The sequence below is a fragment of the Ammodytes marinus genome, assembly GCF_949987685.1.
Source record: "Ammodytes marinus genome assembly, chromosome: 8".
Classification (NCBI taxonomy): domain Eukaryota; kingdom Metazoa; phylum Chordata; class Actinopteri; order Uranoscopiformes; family Ammodytidae; genus Ammodytes; species Ammodytes marinus.
The window spans coordinates 31,371,259-31,397,865 of NC_137212.1; the positions used below are offsets into that span (position 1 = coordinate 31,371,259).

A 26,607-nucleotide genomic window follows, 5' to 3' on the forward strand; every position below is an offset into this window, starting at 1 on the left:
GTGAATCCTGAAACATCGTGAGGGACGAAGCTTGTCTTTGTTGTTCCTCTGCTAACATCGCAAGGGTTGAAGACACCTCGAGGCTAGCTTTGTGCTTTGCCGTTGCTTTCTCTTCCAATGCCTCCTCATCCTGCTGCATTAGAAACTGTTCCACGTGGTCTGCGTAGTCCTCGATCAGCTGCATCTTTGCATTAACCCATGAAACACACAACTTTTTAATCATATCAGCATTTCTTTTGTGCATACCGCTAAAATATGCGTTACGTAAGTGAGCTTCATATGCTGTAACCAGTCCTTCGTTCAGATTTTTTGGGGACGGCATTCCACCATAATCATTGAAAACGATCGTAAGACGAGCGAGATAAGAAGCAGTAGACTCGTCTTTGTTCTGTTTACATCGGGAAATTTTTCCCATGTCAATTTTGGGAGGAAAAGCAGAATTGCAACGCTCGGCTAATTTGATAATAATGGTTCTGTATAGCGCGTTGGAATCGTGTTCGTAAGCAGTGTGTGTCAGTCTGATCTCATGTTCAGGGAATGAGCTAGAGAGCTTGGCCCAATCACTGCCAACTTTCTTAATCAATAGACGCCGTAGCTCGGTGGTTGTGGGCTTAAATTCTTGGCAGAATTCCAAAATTGCATCAGCGAAACGTTTGCCCCCCACGTCTTTTAAGACGGGGAGGAGGACCATTGCGTTTTCAATATCAGCCATATGCCATGTCCTGTGAACTAACATCGGACCCTCCGGACCCGCTACTTCGATCATAGGCAGAGTGTATTCAATGTTTTTGGGATGATCAGAACAAAGTGGCCTTAAAGGCAAGGTAGATAAAGGACTCGTTGGTGTTGGCTGGAGCATGGGGAGGGCACAAGCAGCGTTAGTGGTAAAATCAGGATTTGTACTCACCAGGGGAAGCTGAATCGGCTGTGGTTGGAATGACAAACCTGAGCGTGTAAGAGAAGCGGGCACAATGGGGGGCTCTTTTCCGGGCTTTAGCCCTCCGCTTTGGTGGAGCTGTGCCAGAGGATACAGTGGCAATGCATTGTTGTAAGGCGGTGGGTTGGGGTTGGCAACGCTGATGGTGACGGTGTTGCCGGCCGACTCTGTGGGTGCGTCCGCCGAGGGAAGCACTGGGGCCGGAGCTTCTTGTATTGTGGGGACAACCGCTGTTGGGACAGGGTGGGTCGGTGCTGCTGGTGTGAGGCCTGCGGGCAATACCGCCGCTGTCCGTCGGAGCGGGCCAGGGCTTCTTGTATCATGTAAATCGTCCTGTAGTTTAAGGCACTGGGAGACACAGTTAATCTTATCTTCAACGGCTGGCTGACACTTATTAGCCCGCCGATTAGCCTCTTCAGACCAGTGGGTAAATGCCAGCCAGTCGGCCCGGAAACGTTTAGACTTCCGTTTGTGACTACTTTGTTCTTCAGCTCCTTGTAACTGTGCTTTCAGCAGCTTGAGCTGAGCGACGCTAAAACTACCCCCTATTGGAAAACCAAAGCGATGCCAATCTTGCATCTGTGTCACAGCTGAATCCCCATAATTCGTTCGCATATATTGTATACAAGGCGAATTTGGAGTGACTAACTCGGCTCGTTTGCCAAAAATCATCCCCATTGTTATAAACACAGAAATAAGCCCACAATTTTCTTACCTTTTCCTTGTGGTACCGTGGCTAGTTAACACAAAGCAAAACAGAATGAAAAACAACAAGACAATACAAAAAACAAAGACAAACAATAAAACACTTATGAAATTTCAAAATTCTTGCTATTTGATCGAAAACAAGCCCCACCAACACAAATATCTTGGTCTGTAAAAGGGTTAACAATTCTAGTTTAATCTCCCAGAAGGACCTGTTTAATAATTCAGGCTTTCCAAGAAAACTAAAATCTCTCTCTCTCTCTCTCTTTTTTTTTTTTTTTTTTTTGTAAAACACAGAACTCTCCACTGTCAACAAAACAACCAAAATAGAGGGCCAACTCTGCCCTTATGCTATGTTCACAAGAAGGGAAAAGTTTTAAAGGAGTTAAAACCTGCTGGAGAAAAGAAAATTAGTACAAATGAAAGCACTGTCCAGCTGCTTGTCCCGGTCCGTCAACCGAACAAGTAACATTACCAATTACTAAACTACCTAAAACCTTCCTCTCAACCTGCTCAGTTCAACTTGAACAAATAAGACTAATTCGTCAATTCCAGTCCAGTGCTTGGCGGAAGGCCATTCAGATGCATTAACAGTCACACAGCACCCGGGCCGAAGCTAACTCGTGGCTGTTCACTTTGGCGTTCTAGCTTTATTACATTAATGGTTAATTAAAGTTCATGCTCACTACCAAGTAAATTTAAACGGGAGAGTTTCGCTCCGACTGTAGTGTAAAAATTCCTACAGAGATGTCCTTAGAAGTAATCCTTTAACCCAATTGTTGTTGCTTTAAAACAAAACATATTCTCACATACCGATTCGGAGGAGATGACAGAGTTCCCCACGGGCCGGCCAACAGAGGTCCTCTCTGTCCCGAAATGGAAGGGCTTGCTGTTGTCCGGTCCCGTGGACCCTCTGCCGGTGTTCTCCTTCCTGGAATTAACTCGCCAATTACTGTGGTGAGAAAAGTCAAGCAAACGGTGATATAGTGTATAGCATCAGGTTTATTTTCAATCAAGAATAGCAAGAATTCTCCGCGGAGAGGTCACCGGTTCCAACACACGTAAGTATGTTACAAGAAGTGACGACTTCTTCCTTAAAACGCCATGTATTTAAGGAACATTTGCCCCCCAGGGGGGGAGGCGTCTAACAATGGTTCGAAAGGGGAGACAGGTAGAGAGGCAGACAGTTCTAATGTACCTACTTAACCATGGGAGGAGTTTGGGCATAGGACAATAGGAGTAATTGTGAATAAGTTAAACATAGGCGTGGCTGTCCGAGTGGTCGTTGGCCAATCTACATCTCAGTTTCAGTCACAAACAAACATGCAGTATATCCAATTACACTTATAAGTCTATATAAAACAATGGCTAAGTAAGCATTCCAATATCTGAGTCTAGAGATATATCATATGCAAAATCTGCTACCACAAGTCTTAAACATATTTTAATGTAATATTACATAACATGTGTTTTATTTTAATGTCATAAACATTGTAGAAAAGCCATCATGCCAAGGAAATACAACAGGAAGACGACCTGGGGCAACCACACAGAAAGAGCACCTTCTCATCTTTCACTGTAACCTTCAGGGCTGGAATGTAGAGTAGGCCTAGTTGTAGAGTATGACAGGCTGATGTTATAATCCAGTTGGGATTCTTCTCCTGTGTTCTGAGTACCAGGCTGTTCTCGCTGGTTCTGATTTTCCCATGCTTTGACCCCCAGACTGGCTCTAAGGGTCCTGTGTTCTGACCCCCAGACTGTGTTCTAATCTAACTGGTTCTATCTTTCATTTGAATCTTATTAAAACCTTTTGAATTATATATTATATTATATGTTGTATTTGATTTTGTTCAGAGTTACTTTCAAGTGTTTAGAAAATTAGCTTTGCTTAATTGAACAAACCCCATCATTCTTTTACTAGTCCGACATTAGTTCTGGAATGTGTGGCTAGCTTTCAGGATTCTAACTGTTACAATATGTCTTTCAGAGTGGTTCACTTTACCCCCTTGATTTTTCTGGTCTGTCTCAGTTTACCCCACAGCTGGGGTAAAGTGAGCCACATGACAACTTTTTTTTAAACAATCATATTTTCACTGCCCTTTGTCTTGAAAAAAATCTGCTAATGCCCATTTCTAGGAAACATCCTGAATTAATGGGAAATGTGTAAATTTCAGTGATAAATCATTTTAGCTCGCTTAGAGGGGAGCAAATGTAAAAAGTGGCTCAGATTACCCCGTTCTCCCCTACGCACATTTAATGAGATATTGCCTAATTTGCATATTTTATTTTATTTTTAAGACAGAAAACATTTTCTCTTAATATTAAGATTAAACTGGTAGAAATGTATGGGGATATCTATAAAGTGAAGAAATGTATTGTGATAATAGTGTCACCTTTTGTGGTCATTTTCAGGACTTTCGTCCCAGGTAGAGATTTTGGCACACATCCCACGTTGTTCAATGGGGTCAAATTAGTCTATAACAGTTGAGATATTCTCTGCTAAATTAAAGCCACTACGAGTAAGTCGGCACGTTGGCGACACCTTTGAACAAAAGCGGTAGTATTTTTACGACGCCAGCTGTCGTGAAGCTGTTTTCTAGCTCGTGCAGGGCCTCAAGATTCAAATAATCAGGAAGCAATATAGTGCGTGTCCGTGTGTTGAAAGTGTGAGGGCACCGGACTCTTCGGCTCGGTGAGAGTGGTTAGTGACACAGCATCAACTACACCTGATTGCAATGAGTTGATCCATTGTCACCTCTCACGGAGCTGAACGAGTATGTGTCCCCACACAAAGCGAATGAACGAGAGACGGCAGTTAGTTATGGATCACGATGAGGTAATGTGTTTATGTTGTTGTAAATAATGACTATTTCAGATGAATAATGGTCATCTGATGATGCTGGTGAGGCAAAGTAAACTTTGTTTTAGTAGGCTACCGCTCATTCATTTAGGAGTAAACACTGCAGTCTAGGTTCGCTCCGTGAAATTGTGTATACGTTGCTTGGCAACGCCCTCCCGCCCGCCTATCACTCTCCCTTTTACCTTTTCTTCATTGCATTTTCTTTTTTTTTCTTTGATGGTTCAGCCCCGTTATCAGTCATTATGACGACAAATAGCCTAACTGTCTCAAACAAGGCTCCAGCTCCCCTTCTAGGGTGACCAGATCGCATTTCCATTACTTTTCACACGTCCTGCAAATTGAGACGTTGTCCCGCATTGTTATTGAAAGTGAGCCCCCCTTTTTTTGTCTGTGTGTGTGTATCGGGCTGCTGGGCTCAGTGGCTCTGTGAAGGTGCTGCCTGCAGTGCTTCAGCGTTTACCTCCCTGTTACTTCAAAATAAAAGCCAACTCACGTTTGTCAAGTGAAATGCTAATGTGAAGCCAGTGAAATGCTTTTAATGTGAAGCCGCAGCCTTAATGCTCTATTTGTTTAACAGTAGCTAACTTAACTGCTGCGCGCTGATCTAAAGATAGTGTTTTTTTAATATAGAAAGCCGTGTCTCTGGCATTACCGGTGGTGACACGAGTTTATTTTGCTAAAAAAAACGGCACTTTGTCCCGCACAAACGTAGTCTTTGTCCCACATCTGGTGAATTGGGATCTGGTCTCCCTATCCCCTTCCCTCACTTGGAGTGATAGGCTTCTCAAATCGCGTTCCTGCGCCATACTGAAATCTGCGACCAATACGGATATGTGACCATAGAGCATGCACAAGCGAACCGAAAATCGGACTGGGTGTACGACCAGATCAAATGCAGTAATAAAAACTATATAAAAACGTCTTTCTTTGCACTGATGGTCTCGTTTGCTGTTAAAGGTAATTTATGATTATGAGAGGAAACATGAGGCTGTTTATAAGATATTTAAATGTTACTCGTAGCCGCTTTAAGTGCATACAAATCTTACCCAGGACCTCTACTAAAGGGGGAAACATTGTGAAGCAACAATGATTTTGCACTGAATTGGAAATGATGATATTCTAGAAAAATACACTGAATTACAAGGGGTCTAGGAGTGGTTCCCAAAGTGGGGGTCGCAAGTTGCCTTCCAAATAGGCGTAACATTTTAAAATAATTTTTAATTGCAAATTTAACCCATTATTGTACAAATACGTACAGAAATATGACTTGAAAAATATAAACCATGCAAATAAAAAATGACGTTGGCTATTGTTTATGCACAGAATTCTGGTTAGCCCATTTCTTATATAACTATAAAAAGTGCTATGGCTGTTGTTCTTTTGTGTTGTATTAAAAGGGATAGTTCAGTATTTTTGAGGTGGGGTTGTATGAGGTACTTATTCATAGTTAGTGTGTTACCTTATGGAGCTGGTGATCAGTGCAGTAATTTTAAGGAGTTAAAGCCCCTATATCTCACTGGGCTGCGACTGTTAGCGACAAGTTGGAGACACAAAATTGCGAGAAAAATATGCGAATTAGCGGCAATTTTTACTTGCAGTCTCACTGGGTTGGTACTTACGACACGTTTGCAAATGTCCCAGCCAAAACTTGCCGGGAGCTCGCATATATGTCTCGCGAGCGTCGCCCAAACAGAATGTCAGTCTCATTTCTGTCTCAAATCAGTCGTAATTTAGTTTCATATTTCCCCAAACCCCCGCTAAGTTGTCTCACATTTCTCGCACTTTCTGACTCGCGGAAACTAAATTGAGAAGGGTTTGCGACACATTCGAGACACCTGCAACGACACTAAGACTATTTTGAGAGAACATTTGTCTCACGTTTTTTTGAACATGTTCAAAATTCAAGCGACAGGACTGCAAGGCTCTGCGACTCATGCGAGGAAATTGAGACCGCCGCGAACGTTTCAAGACAGTTTAGAGACTCCCACACGACTGCAGTCTCCGACTCGTCGCAAACAGTCGCAGCCCAGTGAGATAGGGGCTTAACACACTAACTATTTTGAAATGTAGCACATCTGTGTATCAAATCTGAGTCATGCATACATATTTCAGTTTGGAAAAATAGACAAAGTTTGAAATAAAAAAAGAAACAGGCTGACACAATTCATATTGTAAATGCATTTTATCACAATGAATGTTACAATGACAGATTGTACAATATACAGCCTTGATACTTTCCATAACATAATTCACTGGTAATTAAATTGCAGCAGGATGCAGTTGAATATAAATATTTCCTTTACAAAGATACAATATTTTTAATTTAACATGAGATAAACAAAATGTACAGCAAGTTCAGGAGGAGTGTATTTCTTTACAATCAGAGTAAAATACATGTGTATGACGTAGACATAGTTCAGCCTTCTGTTATAGAGCCCAGTTACAGTGTCAGAATATATGTCAATCCATCCAATAATTAATCCATTTATGTAAAAACCAGGTGGAGGAGGTCCGTGTGCATGAATTAATACAATATTCTGATTATTATCCATTGTAAATGAGTCTACATACAATGGAGCATATAAAATACAAATATACATACTTACATACATAGGTCTACACATTCTTAAACATTCTTGCAAACCCATATCTGGCTGTCTGATTGCCTGGACAGTGTCTTATCCGAATTATAATACATGAAGTGTTTACATGCAGAGAAAGACACAATGCTTGAATATGTCCTGTCTATACATACTGTAGCAGCCAGCATTCAACAGAACTAAGTGATCTATTATCTCCAAAAGCTTGCAAGTGAAAATGCCATTATGTAGAGATGAGTTCAAGTAGCATACCATGTGACAGAGATAAATTTATTTAGCTTTACACTGTCATCCCATTCGTCTAAAGGAGAGAGGTGTGCTGCACTCATTCATCATTTCCATCAAAAGAGCCATTTGGCTTCTTCCTGCCTGCTCTTCACTGTGCATGGAAGAAGAATGACTGGGAAGCGCAAAACTCATTTATTTCTCACAAGCATTGTCTGCTCGTATTCTTTTCACTATCTTATGAAGGGAATGTTTTAGAATACGATTTTTCTAATTGCTGACATAGCTTTAACCTTTTTGAGGGAAAAAAATTAAAGCTGCACCAGACAAACATTGTAGTGTATGACCAATGAGTGAGGTGACTACATGCAATGGGCCTCATTTATCAACCGTGCGTAGACCAGAAAAGTGGGTGTACGCACATTTCCACGCAAACCTCGGCATTTATCAATATGGAAGTGAGCGTAGGATACGCTGAAATCCCACGCCAGCTCTCAGCTCGTGTACGCAAGTTTGTAAACAGCATGGACTCCCAGTGCAGGCTGGGCCGGGTTAGCCGATGACTTTGTTGGACAATTATTAGAAGATAATACAAATGCAGTGTTTGCTCAGACCGAAATAAAGATATTAATCACTTAAAAATGTGCAGCATGGTGTGCTGATTCAATAGTGCGCACACCGGCCACTTAGGGGCGCTGCATGGGACTGCGTAAGGGCAGTTATCTCTGACTTGGAGCAGCTGGGGGGACACTGAGGCACGGGGGCTGCATTCATTTAAAATGTTAGCCTAAGTATTAAATATGTAGGCTATGCAAGTAGTACGCTGCTCTTTATGATAACAAATACACGGCACAACATTCAGCTTAACATTTTATTTATTTGACGCACTTTTGAGATGTTAGTTCCTCTTTTAATGTGTCATTGATCGCTTAAGCGAGCGATTTATTTCCACCATTAACCGGCACGTTTCGGCTTGTTTTTCTGATCTGCTGGTGGAGCAGGACAGTGTGCGCTCTCACAGCTGATCGTTGCCGGGTCGGCTTGTGCAGCTGACGGCCGAGCTGACCACTCGTGCCAAGCGCAAGCTGTCACAGTAAAACGCAAAATGTTTTATTTTTATTTTTTTAAACCCTTTTGAGTAGTGCTATCTAAAAGGGCCAATACATTCTTATCATTCAAATCTCTGCAGACGTGTATTTATTTTTTATGGGGACCATTATTGGACAGTTGGTGCGTCTTTTTCTCCTCTACCACTTATATTATACCCGCACCTCCAGTTGCTTGCATTTTTGAGTCAGACCACTTTTTCTTCATCTATGTAAAGAAATGGCGACATATAATTGTATATGCTGTTTTATAGCATTTGAGCGATAACACTGATGTAAACCAACAATGCAAAATCCTCAGCTGGAGATGGTGTGTTGTCAACACCAACGCTGTTGACCGCAGCAGTTATTTCCTTCCTAACTGCTGCCTTCTGTCGTTCTTTGATGCCGCTTGTAATGCTCCAAAATTAAACTCTTTTTTTTCTACTTTCGCTGTTATTCTGTCAATTTCTACTCCCGAGAAGTTCCTCTGCTTTGACGTAATGTGCATATCCATGTCGTAAAACCTCTGGGCAAAGCCTCTAAACTGAGAAAATATAGGGGCGTGATATTCAAATAACGATTGTTTTCAGCCGCCGCATTTATCAATAATGGCCTGGCGTACGCCGAGATTGGCGAGATACGACTGTTTGATAAATCCGACGCGATACCTGGCGTAGGGAGGTATTTGCGCCAGAATCTGCACCAGTTTCCACGCAAGTTTGATAAATGAGGCCCATTGTGACTGGAGTTCGCTCATGGTAACAAATAATTGTATGTTGCTCAACTCACTGGATCTTAAAGGCATGGATTAGCTTTGGTTTGACAGTCTGGGACATCCTACCACTCATCAACCTTGTTTCTGGAAGCAGCTTAACAGATTCGTAATGCCTCCTTTCCGCATACGAATGTGACTCGTGTCCGTGTATCTGTCGATATACGGATGGTGCTTCTAGTGTCCAACGAAGGGAATGTGTAGTCATGCCGCAGATATGGCAGGCACTCTCACTTGTGTCCTTAAACTACTACATCTGACTATTTCATATCAAACTGACAAAATGATCTTGTATATAAAACATAATTCATATTTAAGCAGAGTAACATTACTCACAAATTGTTCAAACTACCTGAATAAGTAATTTTTAATCATGTAAACTGACTTTACAATCGACATTAACCGAATGATAGGACATAGCATGTAAACTAACCTAGCAAACTGTCATATGGTCTCTCCGAAATCCACGGGAAAGTACAATCTTTTGAACGTACTGGATCAGCATTACGAACAGGAAATGAATCTAGTTGTATTTCATACATGTCAGTAAAGACCAAAACACATTTAGAAGGTCTGTTAATCCAAACTCCAAATGAATTCCAACGTTACTCCATATCTGTCTGATGTTTTTATATGAAACTGTTTACTAGACAAACAGTCTCAAATTTCCATAGTTACTCCATCAGCTATATTGGTTTTATGTTTGAATATAGTGATGCTTGAATCAATGCATGTAGCAGAAATAAGTAGTCATGCCCAAAATGACACAGTTTGTGAGTGTTCATTGATAAACAATAATATGTATAATTTCTGTCCAAAACAATAGAAATATTCTTATAACACCTGTGAGGGTATAATACAAGATTCTTCCCCAGACAGATTTAACCATTTGTAAAATAAGTACTGTTTTCCTCAGTGGACAGAGAAGAGTGACTGGGTTATACATTTTCAAGTGAAAAGGAGACATCTCTCCAGCTCTGAGAGGGATTTATACAGATCATTCGTCAGTGTGAGAACGTTGAGATTATCGAGCTGATGGAATGGAATGATATTATGAGGTTGCTCTAGTGTGACAAAGAAATGCAAGCAAGACAACTCGTGTGTTTTTCTGACTGCAGCAACAGTGTGTGTGTGTGTGTGTGTGTGTGTGTGTGTGTGTGTGTGTCTGTGTGTGTATTTTAAACCTGAAAAGTTGAAGCAGCTGATGGGTCCTCAGAACCTGGTGTCAAAGAGTTTTGATTGAGCGCAGCAAAGCAGCAAACAGGGCACATTGCTGAGGCCTGCTCAGAACCAGCACATGGAATTCATCCCTTTTTTCCTCTTAAGTTCGTCCAATTCAGAAACAGGATCACAATGTCCATGTATCAAGCCCCACGCCTTGAAGCTTGCATGTTCTACAGTCCGTCATTTAAATCAATCCAAGTTTAAGATGTAAAGTTCAGTGTCTACATCCGTGCAGTTTTTAGTTCTCAGCAGACGACTTGCTGAATTACAGGTAGAAAAAATTATTTGTCATTGCTATTTAAAGAGGACCTATGATGCTTTTTAACTTTTATGACCTATAAACGTTGTTATGATGATTCATAGTCATGCTTAACCATACTAAATTATCAAATAATGACTTACATGCATTTCGACGTATTCCCTGCTGACCGTCTGGGGTGTCTGTGCCTAGCACTAAACACTATTCTAGCCAGTGGAGAAGTCACGTCTTCAGAGCGGTCTAACCCTTTGTAACCCTGTGACGTCGCATGTAACCCTGGGACGTCACCACGCGGATGTTTCCATGTATGGTAATGCTGTCACTTCCCTGTTCGCGTCTGCCTCGCGTCTGCCTCGTGCCCTTATAGGTCCATGCTCGCGCTTCCCGCCACTGAAAGTGTTCCGGAAGGAAGGTAACCAATCACAACGGAGTGGGGTTTGCAGGAGGGGGGGAGGGTAGCGGAGATGGCCGATGCACAGGCGGAGGGAGCGGAGATTGCCGAAGCACACACACTCAAGTGTTGACAGGACGTGCTGGATCGAAAAAATAAGAGAAAGAGCTTCCCGAAAATCTACATAGTTTTTTGTGATGTGATTCATGTCAGGTTGCTCTATAGCAGTGTAAAACAAGAAATTAAGACCAGAAAAGTAGTATAATAGGTCCTCTTTAAAGTCCAGTGTAGGAAATGACAGTTGAAAAAAATACTGTTAGGGCTATCAACCATGTTTGTGGTTAATATTTGCAGTTCAACATGTTTATCTGCTGTCCTGAGACACATATCCCCATGTACTGGCTTCATTCTCCTCTGAGTCAGAGAGAGCTGCTGTGCACAGGTCACTGAAGATATCTGAAGGGGAAACAAGAAAGATTACAGTCAGATTCCCCTTTAAATATCTTTAAAAAATCTGCCATCTTATTATATTATATATGAGACAAGCATGGGCAAAATATGGACAAACTGTGGCATTCAAACACAGTGTTTAAGAAGAGGGGAGCACAGCCAGCACTGCAGTGCCAATAAAACATAGCGCACCAAACAATGCAGCCTTAATAGGTGTGTAAAACAAGGAGACATAATAGTGAGGCGTTCAATATCTGCAACCATATCAGCCAGTAGAGTGCATAAAGAATTACAGAGACGGAAGACATTGGCAATCAACACAGACAGGTGGAGAGTGCTTTGTGTAAAGGGGACTCCACTTAACCAAAACACTGAAGGTCAACTGCTAGAGCGTGGAGCTCTGTCCTTCTCAAGTATGGGAAATATAAGTCAGGAAGGAGGACAAAGGGAGGGCGAGTGAGGAGGATGGAGGGCTAGTTGTTCTGAAGAGGACAGACATAGCGCTGGAACTAAACAAGCCAGGCCGCGGCACAGGCTTCAAGAAGCAGCCTTCAAGTCTGCATGAAAAGGAGGAGATGGAGGAGAGATGGTTGGAGGACAGAAGGGAGTGAAGTGAGATAACAGAGAGAGCGATAAGTAGATATATATATATATATATAGAGAGAGAGAGAGAGAGAGAGAGAGAGAGAGAGAGAGAGAGAGAGAAAGAGAGAGAGAGAGAGAATAGAGTCCAGGAGCCTCATTTATAAAGCTTGCTGCGCACAAAAACCTTGCGTAGACGGCAGAAATGTGCGGTGGCAAAACGGTGGTATAATTATTTGCGGAGAAGTGTGCGTATTCCTACGCCAACTTTTGACCATGCGTAGAGATTTTCCTGATTCGGGGAATCAGCGACACTCAATGGCAACACCACGAAATAAAGTTCTGTCATCGGAAAAACACACATATCCTTGTGAAATTCATGGCACCCAAAATATTTAATCAATTACATGTGCGTACCTATTGTTGTGAATATGTTGTCTTTGGCATGCAGTAATGTAGGTTGATTTACTTATCAAGTAGGTCTATACATGTTTTGGTTATATTTTTAAAATTAATCTTAGTTATACTTTATAATAATATCATATACAGTACGTCGGGAGGTGTGTCCGTGAGTGGCCAGCGGGAGAGCAAATAGTCACAATGCTTTGGAATAGACTACAGGCTAATGCATTATTTCACTTCTCACAACACATTTTATATAGGCCTACATATAGTTCTACAGGTTCGCTAATACGTGATATTTCATACAGTACAAAGTTGGGCAAAACAGCTTAACAAAGACTGTAACGACTGTGCCAATCATGATATGTGATCAGCGCGCGCGTGTGTGTGTTTGTGGGCCAGTTACAGCGGCGCATAGCACGGGCTTTCTTCCTTTCCAGTCGCTTTCTTTGCGGCCGGTTGCCTCCTTTTTCTCCTCATGTCAGTAAAAATTCCATGCTTATTAAGAGTGTCATCATATTCAGGAGCTATTTAGCATTCACCATGTATGGAAGATTGTGGGATGAAACTGGGAGGTGAAGTGGGATGACACGGGGCGGAGATCGTCTGCGCACAATTCACCGCAGGTGGGTAATTATAGAGGGAAGATTGCGTGCAACAGTGCGCCGCACAGTTTTATAAATCTCAACTTTTTTTTTGCGCAGCACATTCTTAGCTTTGTGCGAACGCAATGTTTTGGGAGGGTTTCTGCACACACCTTTATGAATGAGGCCCCAGGAGTGGCTGTCCTGGAAGAAAAACTCATTTGTGGTACTTTCCCACATGTTCAATAGATTTAGGTTCTAGCAGTGTTCACTGCACTAATAGTTCTACTATTGCTATCACTACTATGACAAGTAGATAACAACTAACTCCACCAGCCATGATTTGTCTTTTCAATCTAATGCTAGTGAAATAATAAATATTGGCCTCAAAATATATATTTTTCTCCAAACGTCCACTCCCAGCATACAGTTTATAAGAGTGAGAGACAGAGACGAAGAAGAAGTGGTGGAGGCAGTGTAGAAGGAATGTGCCGCAATCAGTCAACATGCCAACGCCCTTTTCATCCAACCTCAGCCCCATCCAGCAGTCCCTCCCTCTCCCAGAGGCATCATATACAGTACATACTGTATGTACATCTTGAGTATACATATTTTTTAAATAATATTATACTATTACATGTGCAGTATCCCCTTTCACTACAGTTATTACTATATGTATTTATTCATGTATCCACAGTATTGTATTTCGTCTACCATTTTGCATTCTAAACTTACTTTATATTTATATGATTCACCTTATCTCTACACTTTTTATCTGTTATTATGTCCTTACACTATTGTGTTTATTTGTGTCTCAGGTGTTGCTCTTTTCACTTTTTCGTCTTCAATTGCATTGTTGAGAGGTGCCGTGGACTTAAGAATGTCATTGCCAATGACTGCTGCTGTAATTGTCACTGTGCATATGACAAATAAAACATCTTGATTCTTGAATCACGATGATATCAAACAGCCCAGCCTATCCCTGCTGAGCACACAGCCATGTGACAGAGGGAGGGAGGGAGGGAGGAGTGGCTGGAGAGGGAGTGAAAGAGAGTTGTAGCCACGCTGCAGTGGTTAGTCAGAAGTAGTGGTGTTACTGAATGAGTGACCTCCTCCATCAGATGATGTCTGCAGAACCCTGGATGGGAGAAGCCCTGTCTCCTCTGTTCTAAGGTTCTTGACTAACCTAGAAAATGAGAAACAATGCAGGGGGGAAGGTCTTCACTTGCTCACAGGAGGAAAAGGAATATGCAGTAACAACACTTTATCTCACAGGTGCTATATGGTTTACTTATTAATTAGAACTGTTTAATTACATGCATCAATACCAACAACCTAATGAGAAACAACCATAATGTTGCATAATTAAAGCTATAGAGCGTAACTTCTGCTGTCGTCCCTATTAAGGAATTCTGAGTAATTAAAAAAACACCACTGTCGGTGCATCTACATGAGGTAAAGCCTCCAGTGATGGCACATGGATTTTATACCTTCTGCTGTACGTTCAGATTTTTTCTTAGCAGTAGAATCAACAACTGAAACATTTCTTGGGCTCTTCTTGGGATTTTTCTGATCTCCTGCACCAGTGTCGGGGGGTGACACTTTTGTAAACTAAAACAGAGTTTTGTGGATCTGATAGGCTATCAACTTTGTGTCAACTTGTTTGGCGATGGCTTGAATGTAACCAACATTCATTTATATGAAAAAGTTACGCACTATAGCTTTAACTGAAGAAAAGCATTATAATTCCTATAGTCTTTGAGCAGTGTGAAAACAGTTAAATGTTCACAGCATCATCTACAACAGTTGTAATGCCATCTGAAAAATATCAATGAGGCAAATACATCACTGGCAGATTAATGCTTATTAGTTGTGATCAGTCCAGAGGCCTGTTTCAGGTAGCTGGTTTTGAGGCAACAAAGAGTTTGTTCGCTCTGAGTTAGTGGAAACTCTGGGTTTTCCGTTTCAGGTAGCAGGTTCAGCACAACCGAGAGTCAGTTACTGCGGCAACATACGCCATGGGTCTAACCTGCTCCGGAGGTGGTTAGACCTACCCTGAGTTTGTTTTCACTTTTCGCTGCAGCTCCGACTGAAGAAAGAGTGTCACTGTCACACGCGTCCCTGTACAGTTTGAATCAAAATCACTCCATAGAAATCTCCATTGGGATGTTTTTATCATGTACTGATGATTTTACGTTTGACCGATCATTTATCTGATCAGTAGCCTTGTTCTCAGCCATCGGTCCGTTCATATAGGCGGCCACCTAACACATCGTGACATGCTCTACATTCAGATTAATAAAACTATTTGTATTGTATGGTTGTAACCTATCGTTACAGTTCACTTGTGCGATCCTAAAGTCACAGACGAGCCTCGAAGCGAAATGATTCTCTTGACAAAAAATGTTTGCTCTGTTTTTTTCTGAATTGCAGAGGAGATTAGATCAGAGTTATGAGACAATATCCCCGTTAATTCTTCTCCATACCATATGCTCATTCGTTAATATTTCTAACTTTAGTGGGAGGAGAAGTGGGAGGATCAATCATTTGTTTCTCCTGTTTCCATGGTGAATCATGTTATCAGCGATCCATTGACGATGGCTTTTACGCACACGCTCCACCCAGAGTGAACATGCTCAGAGTTGATTGACCCAACGCTGATCCACTGTTCTGAAACCGAAAACCCGGAGTTACTTCTCAACCCTGCGCTCTGAGTTGGTCAACTCAGAGCGCAGGATTCAACTCAGAGTATGTAAAACCAGCTACCTGAAAAAGGCCTCAGTAGCTGGTTTTGAGGCAACCCAGAGTTTGTTTGCTCTGGGTTAGTGGAAACTCTGGGTTTTCCGTTTCATGAAGCAGGTTCAGCGCAACTCAGAGTCAGTTACTGCGGCAACAGACCCAGTGAGTCTAAAGGCCAGGGGCCTATTTCAGGTAGCTGGTTTTACATACAGTACTCTGAGTTGAATCCTGCGCTCTGAGTTGGTCAACTCAGAGCGCAGGGTTGATGAGTAACTCTGGGTTTTCGGTTACAGAACAGTGGATCAGCGTTGGGTCAATCAACTCTGAGCGTGTTCACTCTGGGTGGAGCGTGTGCATAAAAGCCATCGTCAATGGATCGCTGATAACATGATTCACCATGGAAACAGAAGAAACAAATGCGTGATCCTCCCACTTCTCCACTTCTCAAAAAAAAAAAAAAAAAAACTTCTCCGCTACTCCCACTGGAGTTAGAAATATTAACGAATGAGTTTATGGTAGCCTATGGAGAAGAATTAACGGGGATATTGTCACATAACTCTGATCTAATCTCCTCAGGAATTCAGAAAAAAACAGAGCAATCATTTCGCTTCCGTATGAGAAGCCATAGTCTATTTTAAAAAGTTACGCATATCAGCAGTAAAGTAATAAAGCTGGCGCGGCACAGCATTTCTGACAGTGTTTTATATTTGCTGTATAATATGTTGGGAAGCTATAGCCTAATAGCCCACTGTGCAGTAAACAGACTGTTGCTTCTTTTACAGTTTTTCACAATTGCTTAAACACATTTCCTGATTGACTACCTCACTTTTTCAAAACCCTAAACACAAATCTCAAAACTCAAACACAAAATGCAGAATCCTTCACTTCTCTTGCAAAAGCACTTTACCCTCAAAACAATGTTAACTCTTCACTAAATTGTGTTTTCTTTTCAAATGACAAACACATACATCATATGACTAAACATTTCTAGCACTCATTGAACACTGGTGTGCAGAATGGAAAACACTGCAGTATAAATGCAAACCACTATATGAATGCTTTATCAGTAGAATTATGCCTTTGCATGTTCATACACTTTCACCAACACATTAAGTGAAATTAATCTAGAATAAACATACTTTTCAGAAGGTCGACATTTCTGATTGGTTGTATGCAATATTCTAATATTTTGAGATACTGGATTTTTTATTCCATGATCAATCAATCATCCAAAAAGAAGTCCTGACATATTTCACTTTGTGTAATGAAAATCTCACTTTTTGAATGGACTTTCCATGATATTCTATTTTTTAAATGCACCTGCAGACTGCTCACTGTCAACTATTTTATCATAAAACAATGCAGGGACATCAAGATTAGTTGGCAGAGATGACATCCCCTGTATAAAATGAACTGCCCCCTGACTTACGGTTTAAACTAGCAAAGCATTGTGGGAAAATGGGCCGTCTTTTACATTTTTACATCAGTAAATCTGTGTTCGATCTCTGGGTCTACTTCTGAAAGCTGTGGGCTGGCACTTAACAGAATAGCCTCGTTCGACTTGGAGCCGTCTTGCTCAGACCTGCGCAACTATGACGCTCGTCTTGCTGAGCGCACAACAAAAATGCTGGAAAAATGTTGTGTGCTCAGCAAGCCGAGCGTCATAATTGCGCAGGTCTTAGCAAGACAGCTCCAAGTCGAACGAGGCTAGTAGGCTCGTTCGACCTCCGTTGTGGCTCGTCTGGAAAGTAGACGAGAGTAGCCGAGTGCAGTCGGGGGAGTGACGAAAAAGCCTGACTGAAGCCGGACAGCTCCGAGTCGGCTCGACCGTCGGAAGTAGCGTCCTTGTTGCGGATGCAGTTCGTTTTCTAGTTTTATTTTGAAGGCCTATTAGAAACATATTCGTAGGAGAGTCACACATGCTACAACCGATTAGAAGCAGAACACAACACAAAGACAAGTAAACACTTTAAAAGCGAGGGGCATTTTCAAAACAAGAAACGAGATAGGCCTATCCCCATTCCCCACACATCTTTGTCTTTCTTGTTACTTTACTAGAAAACCTACTTTTAAGTGATAAAGAATAGTTTACAAATCCAAATAAAGGAAGTTTAGTATTTCTCCCTTCACATAACGAAGAAATAAAGTTAAGGAAGGTCTAAGATAAGATCCCTTATTATTATTGTAGAGATGGATATGATGAACTGTATTATGATGTGTAACAAACAAACTACTTGATGTAGTTTTGGTCTGGCTTTGCGACACTACATGTAAAATACAATTCCCAGACCATTTAGATCACTTGAAATAAGCCTATGATTTAATCTTAATGGTATAAAGATATCAATTCACCACGATCTTATGTGACTCAAGTTTGTGTTCACTTTTAAATAAATCTATACAGGAGAGTTACACATCCAAATTATTTCTATGTCAAGGGTTTATATCAGTGGAGGTTTAACTCTGATAAAGTATATTTCTGCTTAAATGCATACTGTGGCAGCCTAATGATTAAACATAAATTAAAATCAAAAAGAATGGATCGTAATTTAATTTTGAGCGGTGATGTCAGACTTTTGCCTAACCAATTGGGGAAACGCATCAAAGGCACAGGGTTTAAACTCCCAATTAGCGCTCAGCTCCGCCTGTCAGCAAGACGTTTCCCATCAGACATTTCGCTCCCGCAGCCCGTGGGGAGCAACTGCAGCGACTTGCTCCAGTGTCTGTGTCCGTCTTGATACCGCGGGACTTCAAAGTCTCAAGCAGCCGAGCCGCAGCCAGCCGCGGGTGCAAGTTGGACAAAAAGTCTAACCATAATGCAGTGCGCTCAGCAAGACGAGCGTCATAATTGCGCAGGTCTTAGCAAGACGGCGACAGGTCGAACGAGCCTAATGACTTACACCTGGCTTGACGAAGCAGCCCCTTTTCATCCTGGATTGGCGTTTATGCAATTGACTAATCCAAAGTGCCCAGGCTAGACTTTGTCAAGGCTGGCTTTATCAATCATCCTGGATATCTTAATACCACTTTTATGCAATAGGCCCCGGGCGAAACGTAAAGGATAGACCTCCATGGTAACTTATGTCCCTCCGCTTTTATGCAACCGGATCATGGCTAACGCAAGCCAGGATAACCGAAATATCCTAGGTTAATCCCTAATCTTAGTTTTATGCAACAGGCCCCAGAGCAGAATTTGTTTAGGGGCCCCCTCTCCAATGTTACCGTGCCCAAATCATTTACTATTGTTAATTGCCTTCAGACACCCAGTGTTTTTTGCTATTGCCTACAATGTCCAGCTGAGTGAAAATAGTAGCCAGCCGAGTTCCCAACCCTCCTAGGGGGTCCAGGGGTATTTTTTTTAACTTTTTAAAGTGAAATGCATGAATCTGGTGCACTTTAAGAGGAACATTAAGAGCCTCAATCTGAAGAATGTTGTGTGAAAAAATTATTTGGAAACACTGTGTCAGATGAATTAGAAGCTATTGAAGAAGGACACATGGATTTTCCATAATAATATTAATTTAAAATAAAATATTATGCAGGGTCCTCTGGGATGGGCTTGGTGCTCTGTTTCTTTTATGGGACATATTTCTTTGTAATATAATGAATGCATTTAAATAATTTAAAAACTAAAAGGGCCATATTACATTATATTTTTAAAATCGCCCGCGGGCCGTAGTTTGGACACCCCTGCTCTATGGTCACATATTCGTATTGGTCGCAGATTTCATTGCAGCGCAGCAACGCGATTTGAGAAGCCTATCCCTCCAGGGGCCTATTGCATAAAACTAGGATAAGGGATTAACCTAGGATATTTCGGTTATCCTGGCTTGCGTTAGCCATGATCCGGTTGCATAAACTTATTCTGTTGCCTGATTGGCTCAGTCAGCTGTCACTCCGATCTGAAATCAAGGTGTTTAACAGTTATTCCATGCTCTTCCGTGTATTGCTTTATTTTCATTAGCCTGTTTTAAGGTACCACATAAGAGACTGCATTGTCATTTAGTTAAATAGTTATTATTTTTTATTTATTTAACCTGAACCATTTATAATTAACTTAATTATAATTAGATTAAGATGCAATGATATACATTATAATAATTGATGTTCAATATTGCAGGCTATATTTATACAATTGATTATTGATGGCAGATGACGTTGCAAGTGTGGGTCAAATAAATTCACTTTGTACTTATCACTATATCGAGGTGCATCTAAAACAAAATTCAATATCAATGAAAAATTCCTTTTTTCTGTAATTGAATTCAAAAAGTAAAACTTAAATATATTCTAGATTCATTACACATGGAGTGAAATTAATCTAGAATAAACATACTTTTCAGAAGGTCGACATTTCTGTATTATAAATCCTTTTTCTGATTGGTTGTATGTAACATTCTAATATTTTGAGATACTGGATTTTTTATTCCATGATCAATCAATCATCCAAAAAAAAGGCCTGACATATTTCACTTTGTGTAATGTTTCACTTTTTTAATGGACTTTCCATGATATTAAATTTTTTAGATGCACCTGCAGACTGCTCACTGTCAACTATTTTATCATTAAACAATGCAGGGACATCAAGATCAGATGGCAGAGAATACATCTGCTGTATGAAATGAACTGCCCCCTGACATACGGTTTAAACTACAAGGCATTGTGGGAAAATGGGCCGTCTTTTCCATTTTTCCATCAGTAAATCTGTGTTCGATCTTTGGGTCTACTTCTGAAAGCTGTGGGCTGGCACTTAACAGAATTACTTACACCTGGCTTGACAAAGCGGCCCCTTTACATCCTGGATTGGCGTTTATGCAACTGACTAATCCAAAGTGCCCAGGCTAGACTTTGTCAAGGCTGGCTTTATCAATCATCCTGGATGTCTTTATTCCACTTTTATGCAATAGGCCCCAGGTGAGGGAAGGGGAGCGGGAGCCTTGTTTGAGACCGGGGCCGGCGGTAGCCAGGGGCCAGGGTGGGCCGTGCCCACCCAAATGTGCGCCGTGCCCACCCAAATGTGCGCCGTGCCCACCCAATCAAAATTGAAGATTCTTTTTTATGAAGTCCAGACCAACTATCAGACGGAAATGTTCGTTTGGTGTCCAAGAAAATGTCAAATAAAATTCAGCCAATTATTAAATACTATACCATCACCATGCATTGCTTAATTGGCAGCCTGCCTCCACCCACCCGCTTATAGTGGTCACTGGTCAGTGGTCAGCGTTGCCAGGTCCGCTTTTTATAAGCGACTTTGGGCTTGTTTCTCAAGAGCAGTCACTGACACGGCAACATTTAAGGGAGGGCTCCGGTGTCGGGGGAAATATTCCAATGGCTTCCAATCTCACCTTGCAACGCTACTGCTGCAGTTGGTGTAGGCTACTCACAATTTCAAGAACCCAGTACCACCATTGTAAACGGACGGAATATGGCTCTGACCCGCTCTGACTACGGCTATAGGAGGTGTTGACATACATTCTCGAATGCTAAAAATTCTACTCGCCCACCATAGCTGGCCTCTTAAACCGTGGCGACTCGCAATGAAACTGAAGTAGATATAATATCGCCAACATAGCACACTTATTTTTACGTAAGCTCTAATTGATTATTAATTCCTTTTTTCCACACGTTTACATGTTTTGAGGCGGAGGATCCCTGCGACGCTCTCTGCCCGGCTCATCTGACAGCAATGTCACAATCATTTATTTTATATAGGCCTATATATACACACACTAGGCCTATATATCTATTTCGTGTATATAGTAGCCTATATAGCTCTGGACTACCACCATCCAGGTTGGACAGTCCCAAAGCTTTCTCTTCAATCAGCTCAGGCTGCCTACAGTTAATAATGCGATTAAAAAAAGATACATTATGTTCTATATAATGTATATTTTATGTTATTCATAAACATTTTGGAAAAAAAACATGCAAGAATCAAATCTCCCACACAGCAACACTCAAAGTTTATTTGCATATTGTGTTCTACACAATTCACAGTAAATGTGCCAAAAAGCAGACGCAGAGAAAAAGTTCTGCTCACGCGTTTAAGCGGTACTAAAAAAAAGTTTACCTTGCTTCATCATCATCAGATTATCTGAAATAGTCATTATTTACAACAACATAAACACATTACCTCATCGTGATCCATACTAACTGCCGTCTCGTTCATTCGCTTTCTGTGAGGACACGGAATCTTTCAGCTCCGTGAGTGCGGTTACATGGCACAACTAGATTGGATTATCACATATATCGAACAAGACACTCGAACGGACCGTGTCACTTGTCTGAGTATACATGGCCTTTCAGAAATCGGATAAATGTCCGATGCATGGCTGTCTCCACTATGCTAGGTGGCACACGTTAATTCTCACACATTATAGCTACAAGTCCAAGTGGTGGGCAATTCTGGTGCCGACTAGTAAGGCAGCGGACGTTAACGGACAATGCGCGTGTCATCTCATTAGCATCTGTACTTTGGCCACGGCAGGGCTGTTCCGTGCTGGAATACAGTTGGCGTGGTCACACTAGCCAAACGTTCTAGACTTTAGTATGCTAATGAGCTTTGGCACGGGGCCGCGGCACTAGTGTGAGTGGCCCCTAACCCTACATTTTACTAGTGTGACATCACACTAGTACATTTCAAATGTAGTATTAAGTGATGGAAAGCTGTAAACAGTGAGTGTCCAGGGAGCAGCCCACAGTTATACCACATGAAGCCAGCTGGAACTCACCAGTGTCCATCCTCTGCTTCCTCCACACACTGGAGCAGATCCCCTGGCTCCACAGAGAGGTCTGGCCCTCCAACAGACTCATAGGTCAGCTGCACCTGGAAACGCCCGCCTTCACCCTGCAATATTAAAGAGAGGAATGTAAACGCTCAGCTTTTATGCAAAAAGCACTTTTACATTGTTTTACAATAGGGGAGAGTGGCCTAAGTTGTGCAGGTGGGCAAGTTGTGCCACCCCTTGTTTCTAGAAAACCATAGAAGAAATTGGAAATGTGACCACATATTTAAGAAGAGCCATCCATTAAACTCATCCTGTAAAGAAGGGAGAAACATGGAATACGATATAAGCACATTTAAGCTAAAAAAAAAAAAAAAAAAAAACGTTTTTTTGCCTTTCAAAGTAAAATTTCCATGATCAAGGTTTTTTGATTACTGTGTCTGAACAATTATAGACACGTTTGAAAACATTTGAAACATGTTTTAGTGCTTCAGTATGCTACACTTCGTGTCTATATTAGGGCTGTCAAGCGATTAAAAAAATTAATCTAATTAATTACAGGCTCTGTGATTAATTAATCTAAATTAATCGCATACTTTTATGACACTTTTATACCTGTTTATAAACAGCTGTATAGCCTACTACAGTTTGTTTCTCTCTCGCTCTCCGTCTCTCGTAACTTCTGTCTCCACAACAGACAGCGCTGCACTGCCACATATGCCTATGCCGATTCATTCACCATCGTCGTACTCATAGGCAAAAATATTGACACATAGGCTACACACACACACACACACGGGGCGGGCAGCGGGAGACGAGACAGCTAGCAAACAAAATTGAGACACAGAGATGAAGATTGAGGCTACTCAGGCTACTGTTTTGAACCTATATTGTTGCACCACTAAATCAATAATGCCCAGACACTGCGGAGAATAAAGTAAGATGTCTTCCTACCTTCATTCTTATTTTCCATAGAGCCCTCGGCCCCGCCCTTTCCTCTGCTTCTCTCTCCCTTTCACCGGTGCGGGCTGTAAGCTACAGGTGCAGCTCACCGAGCTCCGCACCACTTTTGCACCGGGTCAAAGGGCATTATAGAAGTGCGATTAATCTGCGTACATTTTTTTAATCGCGTTAATTTTTCTGTGATTAATTAATCGAAATTAACGCGTTAATTTGACAGCCCTAGTCTATATAGTTAGCACGATGTCAGCCCTAAACTGCTGCATCATGCTTATTATCCAAAATTCTGGGGATGGGGTGATTTGTGCCAGAGGGCCTAGGTGAGTTATAAGTAAGTAAGTATGTAAAATGTATTCATAAAAGCACATTTATAACAGTTTGCACTGTCCAAAGTGCTTTACATAGTGCATTCAGTAGGTTAAAAATTAAGGTAAAATAACAATAACCAAAATAAAAGACATAAAGCCCAGACATCCACAAATGAACAAAGATAGTAGTGCAGAGGTAAGATAGTTAATGGGGAGGAAAAACCAGGGTGTACAGATGGGTTTTGAGCCATGATTTAAAGGCAGAAATGGAGAGGGAATCGCATATGCCAGGTAGCAGTTGGTTCTACAAGGGCAGAGCAGCTAGTGCAAAGTACACTTCTGAGAGTTGTGCCATTGGCATGGCTGTATACGCTGGTCACCAAAAGAAAGTTATTGTCTACAGTAGCTCAGAACAGACTGGCATCTCAATTCCACTTAACAACACCACTGACAAGAGTTCAGATGTCCAGAAAGATGATGATGGTGACTTTGTCATTGTTAGCTTTGCAGGCAAAACCACCTAGATCTGCTAGGCCTGGTTTAAGAAAATTGACTTTCAATCTTTGTAAAATATTTACTTTAAATAAACCTTAAATAAGTCTATTGGATTTGTCTTGCATTACAGTTTATGAGATATATATCAATGGCACAATTTACCCCATGGTATTTTCTCCAATGGCACAACTTACACCACACCGGGGGCAAGTTGTGCCACAAGACAACTTTTTTTCTATAAAGCTATATTTCTTCAACAGTTTATTCCAGATCCAAAGTTTTTATTGCCAAGGATGCACAACACCCTGAAATATACAGGTCCTTCTCATATAATTAGCATATTGTGATAAAGTTCAATATTTTCTGTAATGTACTGATAAACATTAGACTTTCATATATTTTAGATGCATTACACACTGTTACAGCCATTCCTTAAGTTAAATCAGCGTATTAATTGTTGACTGTTTATTTGGGGTAATTGAATTACTAGATGGCAGGGGGCGTGGTTTTGGGCCACCTGTTAATTGCATGGTAGAATGGCAGCCGGTGAGTCCAGCCAAGTCACAACCTGGAGTAGAAGCTGTGGTTACACATAATTTTGACCACTCTGATTTCAATGTTTGTTTACCAGCAATTTAAGCTTTTCGTTTAGTCTAGCATTTATTTGTTATTTTGAAACCCTTTTTTGCAAATTTTTGGAAACCTTTTTGTTCGTAAATAAATACTTTTTGGATGGAAGAAATCAAAGTTTCTGAGTGCGTATATCAAACCACCACAGTTAATGCCCCGGAGGCATCATCGACTAGGATGCCGTGACATTAAGTCAAAATTATATCGATTCTGGACTGACTGGAAACTGGATTTGGACACGTTTGCAGCGCTAAAGGACGCTCGGATGGAAATGTTTGCCAACTACCGTGAGTACGCAGCAGAACAATAGGTGGAGCCTGGCCAGGCCTTTCGTTGGAAGCGCTCACTGCGCACTGCTTTTACCAAAGTTTGTGTGAAAGTTAAGAAGTGGAAATGGAGAGCGATACTGATGAAGTTGTGGACCCTGAAAGGAAATTGTTGCCAACAAATAAATCGCGCAGAGGAAGGCTCGGCGCAGCAACTAGAAAAAAGAATGAAGTGCTACATATGATGAAAACAAATGAAGACAAAGAAAATGTGAGTAAACGTATGGACGCATTCCGTGAACTGTTAAAAGACTTTATGGATTTGCAAGTGGATGTTCAATCATTGCTAGAGGCTGATGAAAGACAGGCTGATCATACTTGTTGGTACGAGCCAAAGTTAATTGAGTTCAAAGAATTCCTGACAAGCGTTGGCTCATGGATGTGTGAAGATGATGGGGAAGGAGGTAAAGTGGATGACATAAATGCTTTAAGTGGACAAGTTGATGATAATGATGGTGACGAACAAGCATACGGTGAGATTGGCTGTAGCGCATCACAAGTGTCGTCATGCGCCAGCGGCCCCAAGTCATTAACAACTGCCTACGTAGAAGCCGAGGCTGAGCGCGCTGCTCTTAGCGCAAAAGTCAAAGCGCTGGAACAAAAGCATATATTGGATATGGAGGAGGCAAAGATAAAGGCAAAGCAAGAAACGCTTGCATTAACAGCTGAACTGGCAGCCGCAGAAGCCAAAGCAAAAGTACTACGGCAAGCCGGAGCTGGCTCCGTCAGTTCGAGAGCAAGCAGCCGCACAAGTCAACATCGCTCTGCTTTACCTCAACTCCCCCCTGCTAAAATGCAGACTCCCCAACAGCATTCATTTAAATCTGAACCAATCACTGCCCAAATTGACAGCCATACTAATCAAGGAACAAGTAGCACAGAAAATGTTGTAGACGTACTGAAAAGGCAAAATTACATAACTGAAATATTAATACAACAGCAGAAAGCCTCCCTCCTGCCTGTTAGAGAAATTCCCAGCTTTGATGGTGACCCACTGCAATTCCATTCCTTCATTAGAGCCTTTGAGCAAGGCATAGAAAATAAAACAGACAATATGCAAGATAGACTCTATTACCTTGAGCAGTACACCGTGGGGCAGCCAAGACAAATTGTACGCAGCTGTCAGCATATGGATGTGGAAAGTGGATATAAGGAAGCAAGGAAGCAGCTTGAGTGGCACTTTGGAAATAAGATGAAGATCACAATGGCATTCATGAGCAAAGCTTTAAACTGGACAGCTATAAAAGCTGAAGATGGCCCTGCATTAAGAGCATATTCAATATTTCTCCGAAGCTGCTACAACACCTTGTCAGGAATTGACTATGTGGAGGAACTGGAAAATGCA

General features: G+C 41.5%; 1 protein-coding gene across 1 annotated transcript in view; it reads right to left on the reverse strand.

The window, feature by feature from the left end:
- Positions 1-10,501: 10,501 nt before the first annotated feature.
- The window catches only part of mcf2l2 (MCF.2 cell line derived transforming sequence-like 2), a gene marked incomplete at its 5' end in the record, with an annotated part of 282,391 nt that continues 266,285 nt past the window's right edge, over positions 10,502-26,607 (reverse strand). The window contains 3 exons of the mRNA XM_080033371.1: positions 10,502-11,517; positions 14,189-14,265; positions 22,550-22,665. Coding sequence (XP_079889497.1) covers positions 11,426-11,517; positions 14,189-14,265; positions 22,550-22,665 — 285 coding nt within the window. The 3' untranslated portion in view covers positions 10,502-11,425. The remainder of the gene's footprint in view (positions 11,518-14,188; positions 14,266-22,549; positions 22,666-26,607) is intronic.